Raw genomic sequence first — 16,359 nt, 5'->3', positions numbered from 1 at the left:
TTTCATCCAATTGACTTCAAACTTGGCATTTATCATCTCAAGACCTGAGAGAACAACTGGGCAAAACATCTTGCCTTTTTGAAATACTATATGACGGGGGCGGGGCATCAAATATTGCCTTTAAAATTTCATTTGTCCAGAAAGAGCAAATGCTTAATAACTCCCATGTTCAAGCTCCAAAAAATCTCAAACTTCTCAGGCAACGTAATAGTCATGGCCTGAAAACATCTATATGATAAAATTCAGTTATACATGTAGCGCCACCTAGTGGTTACAATAAATGTCATACTTTACGTTTTTAGCTACTGTGCTGAGCTTGTTGAAGGGATCCATTTGAAAATTGGTCAGAAAAGCCTTAAGATGTTGATCATGCCCCACACTGAATATTGTAACTTTTCGCCAAAGGGCGTGGCCGCTACTGTGACGCAAAGTCTGAAGATTTTTCGTGAAAATAAAAGCTGCATTAACTTGACCGAGATGATCCTATCTTCTCAAAATTTCACACATTTGATGAGAGTCCAGCCCTAAAGACATCGACTGACTTATATTTCATCTAACTGATAGCGCCACCTAGTGGCAATTTTTTTTCTTACGAATTTTCTTCTACGTTTTTCTCCAAACACGTTAACTGGACCTACCTCATATTTGCTCAGATGAGGGTTTCGGCCTTCATGATGTCACAACACGAAGTTTGTGAGTTTTCGCGAATTGCTGTGGGTGTGGCTAAGCGCTGTTCGCCAAGAAAACAACGCCAGTTTTGAGGGTCTAAACATGCACAGAAACTCATGAAACTTGGCACACACATCTGGCCTGGTAAAATTAGCAATATTTTATTGTTGATTGTGCTATTTTTACAAAAATGACTCAATAGCGCCCCCTAGAAGTTTTTAACGAAGCAGCCCCGGTTGTACGTTTAAGCAAGAACGACGAATATTTTTAGGTGTATGAGGGAGCCCAAGACCTACAAAAAAGTCTCTTGGACCCATATGCTAAAATGAACAGGAAGTGAGCTACGAATTTTTGAATGTCCCATTTTTGACGATTTTTGCACATTCACAGGGGGCAGACTTTTGCCCACTTCTCCTACACGTTTCATCTGACTGAGTTAAGACTTGACCTGGACCATGTCAAGACCTGAGCCAACGACAGGGGGAAAAATCTTGACTTTTCGAAATACTATATGATGAAGGCGGGGCATCAAAATTTGTGTTTCGCACTGAAAAAGGATATGCTTAATAACTCCCCGGTACATGCTCCAAAAAATCCCAAACTTGACATGTATGTTTATCGTCAAGGCCTGAAGCTATCTCTATGACAACATTCAGTTATATATGCAGCGCCACCTAGCCCTTGAGGCATAAAAAAAAAATACCCCACATATGGTATTTTGTACAAAAAATGTAAACTCATTCTAAGTGTGATAACTCAGTCATTTATGAATATTCTTTTAGTTTCCACCACTCAAAATGTTCACTGGCATCAGACTTATCCAAACATATATATATTTTTATTTATTTTTGATAGCCTCTGTGGACATTAAAAGCAATATCGTGAATGAAGGATATGCTTAATAACTCCACGGTACATGCTCCAAAAAAAATCCCACACTTGACATGTATGCTTATAATCAAGGCCTGAAGGTATCTCGATGACAACATTCAGTTATAAATACAGCGCCACCTAGCCCTTGAGGCTTATATATAAAAAAAAAAACCACATACGGTATTTTGTACAAAAAAATGTAAACTCATTCTAAGTGTGATGACTAAGTCATTTATGAATATTCTTTCAGTTTCCACCACTCAAATTGTTCACTGGCTTCACACCGATCCAAACGTATGTACGTTTCCATTTTGTTTTATTCATTTTTGATTGCCCCTTTGGACAATAAAAGTAACATTGTGCAATGAGTACAACGAGCGATGATGTATATATACACTTTTACAAAAAATACCAATCAGGGCAACTCATTGCCTAAAAATAAAAAAGGACGCTGATTTTTGCAGGTCTTAACAATCACCAAAACCCGTTGAGCTTGACACACACTGGCAAAAAAAATATTCTACATGTAAACGTTTATTATGCCATTTTCAAAGAAATTTTGCTTCCACTATGCCAGTACCCCAACGTGCCAGTACCCCAACGTGCCAGTACCCTAACGTGCAAGTACCCCAACGTGCAAGGACTCCAACGTGGCCCGGGCTGCGAGGGCCCTTTATAGCTGCTCGCAGCTCTAGTTAGGGCCCGAGCAGCGACCGCTGCGAGGTCCCTATTGTTTTTCAAGGAATTCTTATTATTCTTCTTTTTATTTGTTATTATTCTTTTCCGCAAACAATCACATTTTTGAGACACTAAACGTGAACGAAAACTCACCAAACTTTACACACACGTCAGGCCTGGTGAAAAATTTGATATTTTAAAGTCGCCATAGGTGATAACAGAAAAATGGCTCCATAGCGCCACCTACATAGGTTAAACAGATCCCTGGCCCGCTACGATTGTCCGACGGCTATGAAAATTGTGTGGCACCTGTAGCACATCCAGATGAACAAAAACCTCTTTGATGTGTGTACCCTAAAATAGACAGGAAGTGAGATATGAGTATTTAAATGTCCAATTTTGGCCAATTTTTGCACATTTACAGGGGTCATACTTTTGCCTGCTTCTCCTACACGGTTAATCCAATTGACTTCAAACTTGGGATGTACCATCTCAAGACCTGGGACAACACCATGGTAAAAAATCTAAAGTTTTCGACATACTATATGACGGCGGTGGGGCATCAAATTTAGAGTTTCAAAACTCTTACTAAACGTAGTATTGCCGGTTGTATGTTTAACCTAGAGCTACGAAAATTGGTACACATATGTAACAGACTATGACCTACAAAAAAGTCTGTTGGTGCCATATGCTAAACCCAACAGGAAGTCCGCCAGAGGCGGGGCATCAAATTTTGAGTTTCAAAATTCTTACTTAATGAAGCATTCCCGGCTGTACGTTTCACCTAGAGTTACCAAAATTTAAAGACATATGTAACAGCCCTCAAGGTACAAAAAACTCTTTTTGAACTCCTCCTACAGAGTTTATCCGATCATCTTCAAACTTGGTGTGATTCATCTTAAGATGTTGACGATGAAAAGTTATTGAAAGCTTTTTATTTGCTGTTGTCGTGGCATGCACTTTTTGCAAAGGAAAAAAATCCTTCTTAATGAAGCATTCCCAGTTGTACGAAGCAGCTAGAGCGACGAAAAATTGTAGACATATGTAACAGCCCAGGATGTACAAAAAAGTCTCTTGGTGCCATGTGCTAAACCCAACAGGAAGTCCCCCAGGGGCCGGGCATCACATTTTGAGCTAAAAAACTCCTCTTTAACGAAGCATTCCCGGTTGTACGTTTCACCTAGCGCTATGATAATTTGCAGGCATACATAAGAGCCCTTGATGTACAATAAAGTATCTTGGAACCATGTGCTAAACCAAACAGGAAGTCTGCCATTTTTTGTGGCCTTTTTCAGGGGTCATATTTTAACGAACCCCTCCTACAAAATTTATCCGACTGTCTTCAAACTTGGTGTGTTTCATCTTGAGATGTTTAAGATGCAAAGTAATCTAAAGTTTTTTATTTTGTAACACGCTGTTGCCATAGCAATGCATTGTTTGTCAAGTGCTGTTTTTTTTTTTTTTTTTTATACACATGAAAACTCATGAAACTTTGCAAACACATCAGACTTGTCATGAATATGAATTTTCAGAGATTTATTGTGCAATTTGCAATAAATAGCGCCCTCTAGACATTTTTATGAAGCATTTCCGATTGTATGATTATGCTAGACCTACAAAAAAGTATTATGTAGCCATTTGCCAAACCAAAGAGGAAGTCCGCTATTTTGATTTTTTGGGGGAATTATACATCATTTTTGGCCTTTTTCATTAAACTTTGCACAGACAAGGCATGGAAAAAACTAACATTTTAAATGGTCCTTGTTCCATGTAACAGTACCCCAACGTGCCAGTACCCTGACGTGCAAGTAACCCAACGTTGTGCTCAATAGCGCCCTCTATGCATTTTTATGGAGCATTTCCAATTGTATGATTCAAGCGATACACAACTAAAGATGACTTGACCTAGATTTGTGAAAACTGGGAGGCATACCTATTAGCTTAAGACCTACAAAAAGTATTCTGTAGCCGTATGCTAAACCTAAAAGGAAGTCCGCCATTTTGAATTTATTTTGGGAATTGCGCACCATATTTTGCGTTTTGATTCAACTTTGCACACACAAGGCTTGTCAAAAACATTTTAGATGGTGCTTGTCCTATTTGACAGTACCCCAACGTGCCAGTACCCCGACGTGCAAGTACCCCAACGTGGCCCGGGTTGCGAGGGCCCTTTATTCTTCTTCTTCTTCTTCTTCTTCTTCTTTATTCTCCGCAAACAATCGCGATTTTGGGTACCTAAATATTCACGAAAACTCACCGAACTTTGCACACTCCTCAGGTCCGGCGAAAAATTTGACATTATGAAGTCGTTATAACAACGCGACTCTATAACGCCCCCTAGCATAGAAAAAAAAAAAACCAAGCCCGGCACGTTTGAGCTAGAGCAACGGAAATTGGCAGGCACGTGTAGCACCCCGAGACGCACAAAAAAGTCTATTGGGACCATGTTGCTAAAATGTACAGGAAGTGAGCTATGAATTTTTTAATGTCCAATTTTGGCCTATTTTGGCACATTCACTGTGGTCATGCTTTTTCCCCCTATGCAAACATTTTTCATCCCATTGACTTCAAACTTGGCATTTATCATCTCAAGACCTAAGAGAACAGCTGGGCAAAAAGTCTTGCCTTTTCGAAATACTATATGACGGGGGCGGGGCATCAAATATTGCCTTTAAAATTTCATTTGTCCAGAAAGAGCAAATGCTGAATAACTCCCATGTACAAGCTCCAAAAAATCTCAAACTTCTCAGGCAACGTAATAGTCACGGCCTGAAAACATCTATATGACAAAATTCAGTTATACATATAGCGCCACCTAGTGGTTACAATAAATGTCATACTTTACGTTTTTAGCTACTGTGCTGAGCTCGTTGAAGGGATCCAGTTGAAAATTGGTCAGAAAAGCCTTAAGATGTTGATGATGACCCACACCGAATATTGTAGCTTTTCGCCAAAGGGCGTGGCCGCTACGGTGACGCAAAGTCTGAAGATTTTTCGTGACAATAAAAGCTGCATTAACTTGACCGAGATGATCCTATCTTCTCAAAATTTCACACATTTGATGAGAGTCCAGCTCTAAAGACATCTACTAACTTACATTTCATCTAACTGATAGCGCCACCTAGTGGCAATTTTTTTTCTTACGAATTTTCTTCTACGTTTTTCTCCAAACACGTTAACTGGACCTACCTCATATTTGCTCAGAGGAGGGTTTCGGCCTTCATGATGTCACAACACGAAGTTTGTGAGTTTTCGCGAATTGCTGTAGGCGTGGCTAAGCGCTGTTCGCCAAGAAAACAACGCCAGTTTTGAGGGTCTAAACATGCACAGAAACTCCTGAAACTTGGCACACACATCTGGCCTGGTAAAATGAGCAATATTTTATTGTTGATTGTGCTATTTTTACAAAAATGACTCAATAGCGCCCCCTCAAAATTTTTAACGAAGCAGCCCCGGTTGTACGTTTAAGCAAGAACGCCGAATATTTTTAGGTGTATGAGGGAGCCCAAGACCTACAAAAAAGTCTCTTGTACCCATATGCTAAAATGAACAGGAAGTGAGCTACGAATTTTTGAATGTCCCATTTTTGACGATTTTTGCACATTCACAGGGGGCAGACTTTTGCCCACTTCTCCTACACGTTTCATCCGACTGAGTTAAGACTTGGCCTGGACCATGTCAAGACCTGAGCCAACGACAGGGGGAAAAATTTTGACTTTTCGAAATACTATATGATGAGGGCGGGGCATCAAAATTTGTGTTTCACAATGAAAAAGGATATGCTTGATAACTCCCCGGTACATGCTCCAAAAAATCCCAAACTTGACATGTATGTTTATCGTCAAGGCCTGAAGTTATCTCTATGACAACATTCAGTTATATATGCAGCGCCACCTAGCCCTTGAGGCATGAAAAAAAAATACCCCACATACGGTATTTTGTACAAAAAATGTAAACTCATTCTAAGTGTGATAACGAAGTCATTTATGAATATTCTTTTAGTTTCCACCACTCAAAATGTTCACTGGCATCAGACTTAGCCAAACATATATATATTTTTATTTATTTTTGATAGCCTCTATGGACATTAAAAGCAATATCGTGAATGAAGGATATGCTTAATAACTCCACGGTACATGCTCCAAAAAAAATCCCACACTTGACATGTATGCTTATAATCAAGGCCTGAAGGTATCTCTATGACAACATTCAGTTATAAATACAGCGCCACCTAGCCCTTGAGGCTTATATAAAAAAAAATAAAAAAATACCCCACATACGGTATTTTGTACAAAAAATGTACACTCATTCTAAGTGTGATAACTAAGTCATTTATGAATATTCTTTTAGTTTCCACCACTCAAATTGTTCACTGGCTTCACACCGATCCAAACGTATGTACGTTTCCATTTTGTTTTATTCATTTTTGATTGCCCCTTTGGACAATAAAAGTAACATTGTGCAATGAGTACAACGAGCGATGATGTGTATATACACTTTTACAAAAAAAATACCAATCAGGGCAACTCATTGCCTAAAAATAAAGGACGCTGATTTTTGCAGGTCTTAACAATCACCAAAACCCGTTGAGCTTGATACACACACTGGCAAAAAAATATTCTACATGTAAACGTTTATTATGCCATTTTCAAAGAAATTTTGCTTCCAATATGCCAGTACCCCAATGTGCCAGTACCCCAACGTGCAAGTACCCCAACGTGCAAGGACCCCAACGTGGCCCGGGCTGCGAGGGCCCTTTATAGCTGCTCGCAGCTCTAGTTATTATTATTATTCTTTATTCTCCGCAAACAATCGCGATTTTGGGTACCTAAATATTCACGAAAACTCACCGAACTTTGCACACTCCTCAGGTCCGGCGAAAAATTTGATATTATGAAGTCGTTATAACAACGCGACTCTATAGCGCCCCCTAGCATAGAAAAATAAAAACCAAGCCCGGCACGTTTGAGCTAGAGCAACGAAAATTGGCAGGCACGTGTAGCACCCCGAGACGCACAAAAACGTCTATCGGGACCATGTAGCTAAAATGTACAGGAAGTGAGCTATGAATTTTTTAATGTCCAACTTTGGCCTATTTTGGCACATTCACTGTGGTCATGCTTTTTCCCCCTATGCAAACATTTTTCATCCCATTGACTTCAAACTTGGCATTTATCATCTCAAGACCTGAGAGAACAGTTGGGCAAAAAGTCTTGCCTTTTCGAAATACTATATGACGGGGGCGGGGCATCAAATATTGCCTTTAAAATTTCATTTTTCCAGAAAGAGCAAATGCTGAATAACTCCCATGTACAAGCTCCAAAAAATCTCAAACTTCTCAGGCAACGTAATAGTCACGGCCTGAAAACATCTATATGACAAAATTCAGTCATACATATAGCGCCACCTAGTGGTAACAATAAATGTCATACATTACGTTTTTAGCTACTTTCCTGAGCTCGTTGAAGGGATCCAGTTGAAAATTGGTCAGAAAAGCCTTAAGATGTTGATCATGCCCCACACCGAATATTGTAACTTTTCGCCAAAGGGCGTGGCCGCTACGGTGACGCAAAGTCTGAAGATTTTTCGTGACAATAAAAGCTGCATTAACTTAATTATATATGCAGCGCCACCTAGCCCTTGAGGCATGAAAAAAAAATACCCCACTTGCGGTATTTTTACAAAAAATGTAAACTCATTCTAAGTATAATAACTAAGTCATTTATGAATATTCTTTTACTTTCCACCACTCAAAATGTTCACTGGCATCAGACCTAACCAAACATACATATTTTTGTTATTTAGTTTTATTTATGTTTGATAGCCACTATGGACATAAAAAGCAATATCGTGAATGAAGGATATGCTTAATAACTTCCAGGTACATGCTCCAAAAAATCCCATACTTGAAATGTATATTTATAGTCAAGGCCTGAAGGTATCTCTATGACAAAATTCAGTTATAAATACAGCGCCACCTAGTCCTTGAGGCATAAAAAAAATGCCTCACTTACGGTATTTTTACAAAAATTGTAAACTCATTGTGAGTGTGATAACTAAGTCATTTATGAATATTCTTTTACTTTCCACCACTCAATATGTTCACTGGCATCAGACCGATCCAAACATATGTACTTTTTTTATTTAGTTTCATTTTTTTTTTTTTATCACCTCTATGGACAATAAAAGCAACATTGTGCAATGAGTAAGAGCGATGATGTGTATATGTACTTTTGCAAAAAATACCAATCAGGGCAACTCATTGCCTAAAAATAAAAAAAGACGCTGATTTTTGCAGATCTTAACAATCACCAAAACCCATTGAGCTTGACACACTCATACACTCATCACACCTGGCAAAAAATAAAAAATAAAAAATCCACATGTAATGGTTTATCATGCCATTTTCAAAGAAATTCTGCTTCCAATGTGCCAGTACCCCAACGTGCAAGTACCCCAACATGGCCCGGGCTGAGAGGGCCCTTTACAGCTGCTCGCAGCTCTAGTGTTAATTTGAAGTTCCTTCTCCCATCTCTGTTTGATGTACATAGTCTCCCCCCTACCCTCCATCAAGTTGCGATACAGTGTGGATACAATCTTTTTGGGCCTCGAGTTATAAGCCCCCGCAACGGTTAGAATGAATCCACGAGGCTCCAACCGTAACCTGTTTTTTATTTCCTTCTCGTAGTAGTCCCTCAACTGTAAATATCCAAAGAAGTCATGTTTACCCAAACTCTACCTTTCTCGCATGTCTTGAAAATGCAAAAGTACCCCCTTCTTCACAATAGTACATAGTGCAGTTATACCCTTTGGGATCCATTGTAGAAATGACTTATCGAAACTATTAGGGACAAACCGTTTATCATATGCTATCCACCTTAGTATACAAAGATCATTTTCTACATTTAATTTCTTAAACAACTTAAACCATAGTTCCAATGTAAAGCGTGTTACGGTACCCATAACTTTATCCTCATCCAGCTCCATCCTACCACCTGCAAGGAGGCTTTGAATCTCGCTTCCGTGAACAGTACATTCCAAGTTCTTCCATTTTGATGTAGAAGTCTCATCACACCAATTGACCACCGCTCTCATCTGTGCGGCATGGAAATATTCCCTAAAATTAGGTAATGCCATTCCTCCTTTGTCTTTCCGCGCCTGAAACGTTTCAAGTTTAACTCTTGGTTTTTGGTTATTCCATACAAATCTTGAGATAACTGTCTGTCAGGAATATTAATAGGTAGTAAGGCTTGGAATAAATAAAGGATTCTCGGGAGTACGTTCATTTTTATAACCTCAATCCTGGAGCTATAATCTAGCCCAAGAACTTCCCACCTCACAATATCATTTCTAATGTTTTCGTCCATCTTGTTGTAATTTGCATCGTATAGTTCATCCATTCGTTTCGTTAAAGTAACCCCAAGATATTTCAGGTCTTTGGCTCCCCACTTTAAACTATATCCCCTTTTTATGTCTATAGTTGGGTGACACTTAAATGTCAGAATTTGTGTCTTCTTTAAATTAAGTTTGTAGCCAGAATAAGAAACCATATAATTGCAAATTCTTAATCAGTTTTGGTAAAAAAAAAAAAAAAAAAAAGGCTATTCTATCTTATTCCATCCATCCTGCCATCCATCCATCTTCTCAGGGGCAGGAATAGGCTAAGATTCAAGGCTGCTTCAGTGGACTGCAGCCTGATAGTTGGAGTGTGCATATGCAAGGAGTCGATCTGAAATAAAAATGACCCCCCCCCCCCCCCCCCCCCCCCCCACACACACACACACACCTTCTTCTCTGAGCTCGTTTTATTATTTGGATGTTGGTGAAGTCCATGTAGCAGTCTCTATAATAGCTACTGTGGTTGGAAGTGCAGCAGGTTCTTGAAATATAACTTCTACATATAACTTATAAAGGGACAATGCTTGAACATACATATAGTCAAAGCTAATTTTCATTTTCAGTCTCTGGGCAAACATCCACATAACATGTAGAACATCAACAAACTTTTTTTTTTTTTTTTTTTTTTTTTTTTAAAGGTTAAGCCAAGCCTCTTCTGCTACTTGAACCAATGGGTCTGTCCACATAAACACAGAATTTATTCAATTCTTTCATCCTGTATACTGAGCAGTCCATTTCTGTGTAGTTAGCAAGAAAACAGTTTCAACAAATGTGGGCGTATAATTGTGTAGCTAATTTTTGTGACATTATGTAGACTATTAGGAAATAGTTTTTACCCCGTTTGTTCAAGAAAGAAAAAAAAAACACACTGAGATCAAATATGGGAGATCCGTCATATTTATTATGTCCAAAGATCGCAATAACGAGACATTAATGTTAGAGATAACTAAATTTTAAAAAGGGATAACTTTTCAAAAGAAGTAACGATAAGGACTAGTCCCAGTCAAGTTTAAAGACAAACTTCAACGATCTTTCTGAAAGTGATTGATGTACAAAACTGTTATTTTAGCAATAAATGTGTCGATGCGTTTAGTAATATAAGGTATCAACTACGATAGTGCTTAAACATTACAGATCACGAGTGCGTACAAACCCGGAAAAACAAACCGAGAGGGCGCATTTCGAAGCGTGTCATTGGACAATAACCACAACTACGTCATGCATGTCGGACCCCGAGCATAGCTGCCTTCTCAGTTTGCCGGAGCCAGTAAATCACACAAAGTTACTAATCAATACAAAATGTGCAAGAGATAAGAGTGCCAACAATTTTTGTTTCATTGGTTGAGAAATGAAGCTGATAACAAAAAAATGAAGTCCTCCCTCGTTGGGGATCATTCAAATGCACGAAAATGCCCCTCGGCCCACCACCTATGTTAGCCGCTTGGTTGGTTGATTGATGTATCCATTGTGAAGCATCTTTGAGTGTCCAAAAAGTGTCCAAAAAAGTGCTATATAAATCTTGAAATTCAGATTCTTTCTTATTATTATCATTCTTCTTCTTATTATTGTTATTATTATTATTATTATTATTATTATTATTATTATTATTATTATTATTATTACAAAGTCCATTACAATGAGAGCAATAAGAACTGCAGCAAGAGGACACAAGTGTTTAGCCTTCCAACATATTTATCATTTTGAATTTAATTCTGAGATAATGGTGAAAATCATTCGCTTTTGCAATCTAATGCAGATTTAATAATTTGACACACTGGTCTGTGTTCTACTATTAGAACTGGAGTTGATAGTACCATTGCCATTAGCAGAAGCTATGGGGCAATACTGAAATTCCACATTGTGGGGACAAAGAGTCAGAGACTTTTTTTATTAGGATCTCTAAAGATGTGGGAGAATTTTGTATGGGAGGATGTTCTTTGGCATTTATAGATGATTTTACAGAGTGCTTTAAAAGAGCACAATAAATGTCATCTGCTCCATCACCACAGTTGTGCTGCTTCCAGGAACTTGTGATCTCTGACTTGCAATTCCCAATGCCATATGACATTCACTTAAATTTGTTTTACCTGAGTAGCTACCAAGCCTTGGAGCATTTCCATCAACTCCATCAAAAAAATCCAAAGAATCCCAATTGTGCTCTGTTGCAAAGGTCATCACTTGAATCTAGAAGAGATGCAAATGGTACAAGTGTACATAATATTTATAAGACATGGAAGGGCCAGCTTCTTAAACCAATACACGTGTCTAATTCAAACCATGAATATCAAACATGGCAAGGCAAGGGTATGTTACTTGGATGCCAGCTCCCTCTGGAACAGTTATTCTCCAGGCACAGTTCAGATAGTTGGCATATGGATCTGGGTATCCAGGAGAGAGAATAGTGCCTCTGCGGCCTGTCAGCAGCCCTCCACAGGGAACTGTAAACAGTGAGACAGAAAATCACATAGACATCATTGTGGGGGGGAGGGGTCTTTTTTCAAATAGAATAAGTAGGTTGATTGGTTAGTTCATTTATTCGATCAGACTCAACCAGAAGAAACGGATAAAACAGAATTTTTCTGGGCAAGCAATCCAATCGCGTAGGGCGAAGCAACAGCTTATCAAGCCTATGCTCTTATTACATAGCAAAACATATTTTAGCAAAAAAATGAGTACATAAATAAATAACAATTATAACTGGAGCTGCAAGCAGCTATAAAGGGCCCTCGCAGCCCGGGCCACGTTGGGGTACTTGCACGTTGGGGTACTCGCACATTGAGGTACTGGCATATTAGGAGCAAAATTTCTTTGAACATGCCATGATAAACCTTTACATGTGAATTTTTTTCTGCCAGGTGTGAAGTGTGTGTCAAGATCAATGGGTTTTGGTTATTGTTAAGATCTGCAAAAAACAGCGTCCTTTTTTATTTTTAGGGACTGAGTTGACCTGACTGTTTTTTTTTTTTGCAAAAGTATATATACCCATCATCGCTCAAACTCATTGCACAATCATTGCTTTTATTGTCCATAGAGGCGGATCCAAAAAAAATTAAACAAAATTAAAAAAAAGTACATATGTTTGGATCGGTCTGATACCAGTGAATATCTTGAGTAGTGGAAAGTAAAAGAATATTCATAAATGACTTAGTTATAGCACAAGTTCACAAATTTTGTTCAAAATACCGTAAGTGGGGTTGTTGGGTTTTTTTACGCCTCAAGGACTAGGTGGCGCAGTATTTATAACCGAATTTTGTCATAGAGATACCTTCAGGCCTTGACTATAAATATACATGTCAAGTTTGGGATTTTTTGAAGCATGGACCGGGGAGTTAATAAGCGTATCCTTCATTCACGATATTGCTTTTAATGTCCATAGAGACTATCAAAAATAAATAAAACTAAATAAAAAATAAATATGTTTGGATAGGTCTGATGCCAGTGAACATTTTGAGTGGTGGAAAGTAAAAGAATATTCATAAATGACTTAGTTATCACACTGAGAATGAGTTTACAATTTTTGTAAAAATACCGCAAGTGGGGTAATTTTTTTTCACGCCTCAAGGGCGAGGTGGCGCTGCATATATAACTGAATATTGTCATAGAGATACCTTCAGGCCTTGACTATAAACATACATGTCAAGTTTGGGATTCTTTGGAGCATGTACCGTGGAGTTATTATGCATATCTTTTTTCAGTGCGAAACACAAATTTTTATGCCCCGCCCTCATCATACAGTATTTCGAAAAGTCAAGATTTTTCCCCCTGTTGTTGGCTCAGGTCTTGACATGGTCCAGGTCAAGTCTTAACTCAGTCGGATGAAACGTGTAGGAGAAGTGGGCAAAAGTATGCCCCCTGTAAATGTGCAAAAATCGTCAAAAATGGGACATTCAAAAATTCGTAGCTCACTTCCTTTTCATTTTAGCACATGGGTCCAAGAGACTTTTTTGTAGGTCTTGGGCTCCCTCATACACCTAAAAATTTTCGTAGATCTTGCTTAAACGTACAACTGGGGCTACTTCGATAAAAATTTCTAGGGGGCGCTATTGAGTGATTTTTGTAAAAATAGCACAATCAACAATAAAATATTGCTCATTTTACCAGGCCAGATGTGTGTGCCAAGTTTCATGCGTTTCTGTGCCGGTTTAGGCCCTCAAAATTGGTGTTGTTTTCTTGGCGAACAGCGCTTAGCCACGCCCACAGCGATTCGCGAAAACTCACAAACTTCGTGTTGTGACATCATGAAGACCGAAACCCTCATCTGAGCAAATATGAGGTAGGTCCAGTTAATGTGGTTGGAGAAAAACATTGAAGAAAAATCGTAAGAAAAAAAATTGCCAGTCGGTGGCGCTATCAGTAAGATGAAATATAAGTTCGTAAATGTCTGAAGGGCTGGACTCTCATCAAATGTGTGAAATTTTGAGAAGATAGGATCATCTGGGTCAAGTTAAAGCAGCTTTTATTGTCACGAAAAATTACCAGACTTTGCGGCACCGTAGCAGCCACGCCCTTTGGCAAAAAGTTACAATATTCGGTGTGGGGCATGATCAACATCTTAAGGCTTTTCTGACCAATTTTACACTGGATCCCTTCAACGAGCTCAGCGCAGTAGCTAAAAACGTAAAGTATGACATTTATTGTTACCACTAGGTGGCGCTATATGTATAACTGAATTTTATCATATAGATGTTTTCAGGCCGTGACTATTACATTGCCTGAGAAGTTTGAGATTTTTTGGAGCTTGAACATGGGAGTTATTAAGCATTTGCTCTTTCTGGACAAATGAAATTTTAAAGGCAATATTTGATGCCCCGCCCCCATCATATAGTATTTCGAAAAGGCAAGACTTTTTGCCCAGTTGTTCTCTCACATCTTGAGATGATAAAGTTTGAAGTTAATTGGATGAAAAATGTTTGCAGAGGGGGAAAAAGCATGACCACAGTGAATGTGCCAAAATAGGCCAAAATTGGACATTAAAAAATTCATAGCTCATTTCCTGTACATTTTAGCTACATGGTCCCAATAGACTTTTTTTTGTGCATCTCGGGGTGCTACACGTGCCTGCCAATTTTCGTTGCTCTAGCTCAAACGTGCCGGGCTTGGTTTTTATTTTTCTACGCTAGGGGGCGCTATAGAGTCGCGTTGTTATGACGACTTCATAATATCAAATTTTTCGCCGGGCCTGAGGAGTGTGCAAGGTTCGGTGAGTTTTCGTGAATGTTTAGGTACCCAAAATCGCGATTGTTTGCGGAGAATAAAGAAGAAGAAGAAGAAGAAGAAGAAGAATAACTAGAGCTGCGAGCAGCTATAAAGGGCCCTCGCAGCCCGGGCCACGTTGGGTGGGGTCCTTGCACGTTGGGATACTTGCACGTTAGGGTACTGGCACGTTGGGGTACTGGCATATTGGAAGCAAAATTTCTTTGAAAATGACTTCATAATATCAAATTTTTTGCCGGGCCTGAGGAGTGTGCAAAGTTCGATGAGTTTTCGTGAATGTTTAGGTACCCAAAATCGGGATCGTTTGCGGAGAATAAAGAAGAAGAAGAAGAAGAAGAAGAAGAAGAAGAAGAAGAAGAAGAAGAAGAAGAAGAAGAAGAAGAAGAAGAAGAATTTTTACAAAAACAATAGGGACCTCGCAGCTGTCGCTGCTCGGGCCCTAATAACTAGAGCTGCAAGCAGCCATAAAGGGCCCTCGCAGCCCGGGCCACGTTGGCGTACTTGCACATTGGGGTACTGGCACATTGGGAGCAGAGTTTCTTTGAAAATTGCATAATAAACCTTTACATGTGGATTTTTCTTTTGCCAGGTGTGATGAGTTTGTCAAGCTCAATGGGTTTTGGTGAATGTTAAGATCTGCAAAAATCAGTGTACTTTTTTATTTTTAGGGAATGAGTTGCCCTGATTTGTATCTTTTGTAAAAGTATATATACACATCATCGCTTGTAGTCATTGCACATTGTTGCTGTTATTGTCCATAGAGGCTATCAAAAATAAATAAAACAAAATAAAAAAGTACGTATGTTTGGATCGGTCTGATGTCAGTGAACATTTTGAGTGGTGGAAAGTAAAATAATATTCATAAATGACTTAGTTATCACACTTAGAATTAGTTTACAATTTTTGTAAAAATACCGTAAGTGGGGTATTTTTTTTTTTTATGCCTCAAGGGCTAGGTGGCGCTGCATATATAACTGAATGTTGTCATAGAGATACCTTCAGGCCTTGACTATAAACAGACATGTCAAGTTTGGGATTTTTTGGAGCATGTACCGGGGAGTTATTAAGCATATCCTTCATTCACGATACTGCTTTTAACGTCCATAGAGGCTATCAAAAATAAATAAAACTAAATAAAAAATACATATGTTTGGATCGGTCTGATGCCAGTGAACATTTTGAGCGGTCGCTGCTCGGGCCCTAATAAGAATTCCTTCAGGAACAATAGGGACCTCGCAGCGGTCGCTGCTCGGGCCCTAATAAGAAGAATTCCTACAAAAACAATAGGGCCTCGCAGCGGCACTGCCGCTGCCGCTGCTCGGGCCCTAATAAGAAGAATTCCTACAAAAACAATAGGGCCTCGCAGCGGCACCGCCGCCGGTGCCGCCGCTGCTCGGGCCCTAATAATAAGAATTCCTTCAGGAACAATAGGGACCTCGCAGCGGTCGCTGCTCGGGCCCTAATAATAACTAGAGCTGCGAGCAGCTATAAAGGGCCCTCGCAACCTGGGCCACGTTGGGGTACTTG

General features: G+C 39.2%; 1 protein-coding gene across 5 annotated transcripts in view; it reads right to left on the bottom strand.

Annotated features, from left to right (window-relative positions):
• LOC144021954 (CUB and sushi domain-containing protein 3-like) overlaps window positions 1-16,359 on the bottom strand; it is a 1,200,535-nt gene that overhangs the window by 471,315 nt on the left and 712,861 nt on the right. For all 5 annotated transcript variants that reach the window (XM_077526258.1, XM_077526261.1, XM_077526260.1 and 2 more), the window contains exons 35-36: window positions 11,932-12,056; window positions 11,706-11,802 (exon numbers count right to left, since the gene is read on the bottom strand). In XM_077526258.1, coding sequence (XP_077382384.1) covers window positions 11,706-11,802; window positions 11,932-12,056 — 222 coding nt within the window. The remainder of the gene's footprint in view (window positions 1-11,705; window positions 11,803-11,931; window positions 12,057-16,359) is intronic.

The sequence above is a fragment of the Festucalex cinctus genome, chromosome 7 (genome assembly GCF_051991245.1).
Source record: "Festucalex cinctus isolate MCC-2025b chromosome 7, RoL_Fcin_1.0, whole genome shotgun sequence".
Classification (NCBI taxonomy): Eukaryota; Metazoa; Chordata; class Actinopteri; order Syngnathiformes; family Syngnathidae; genus Festucalex; species Festucalex cinctus.
The sequence above is the reverse complement of the archived record's forward strand: the minus strand, read 5'-3'. Positions and strand labels throughout refer to the sequence as shown.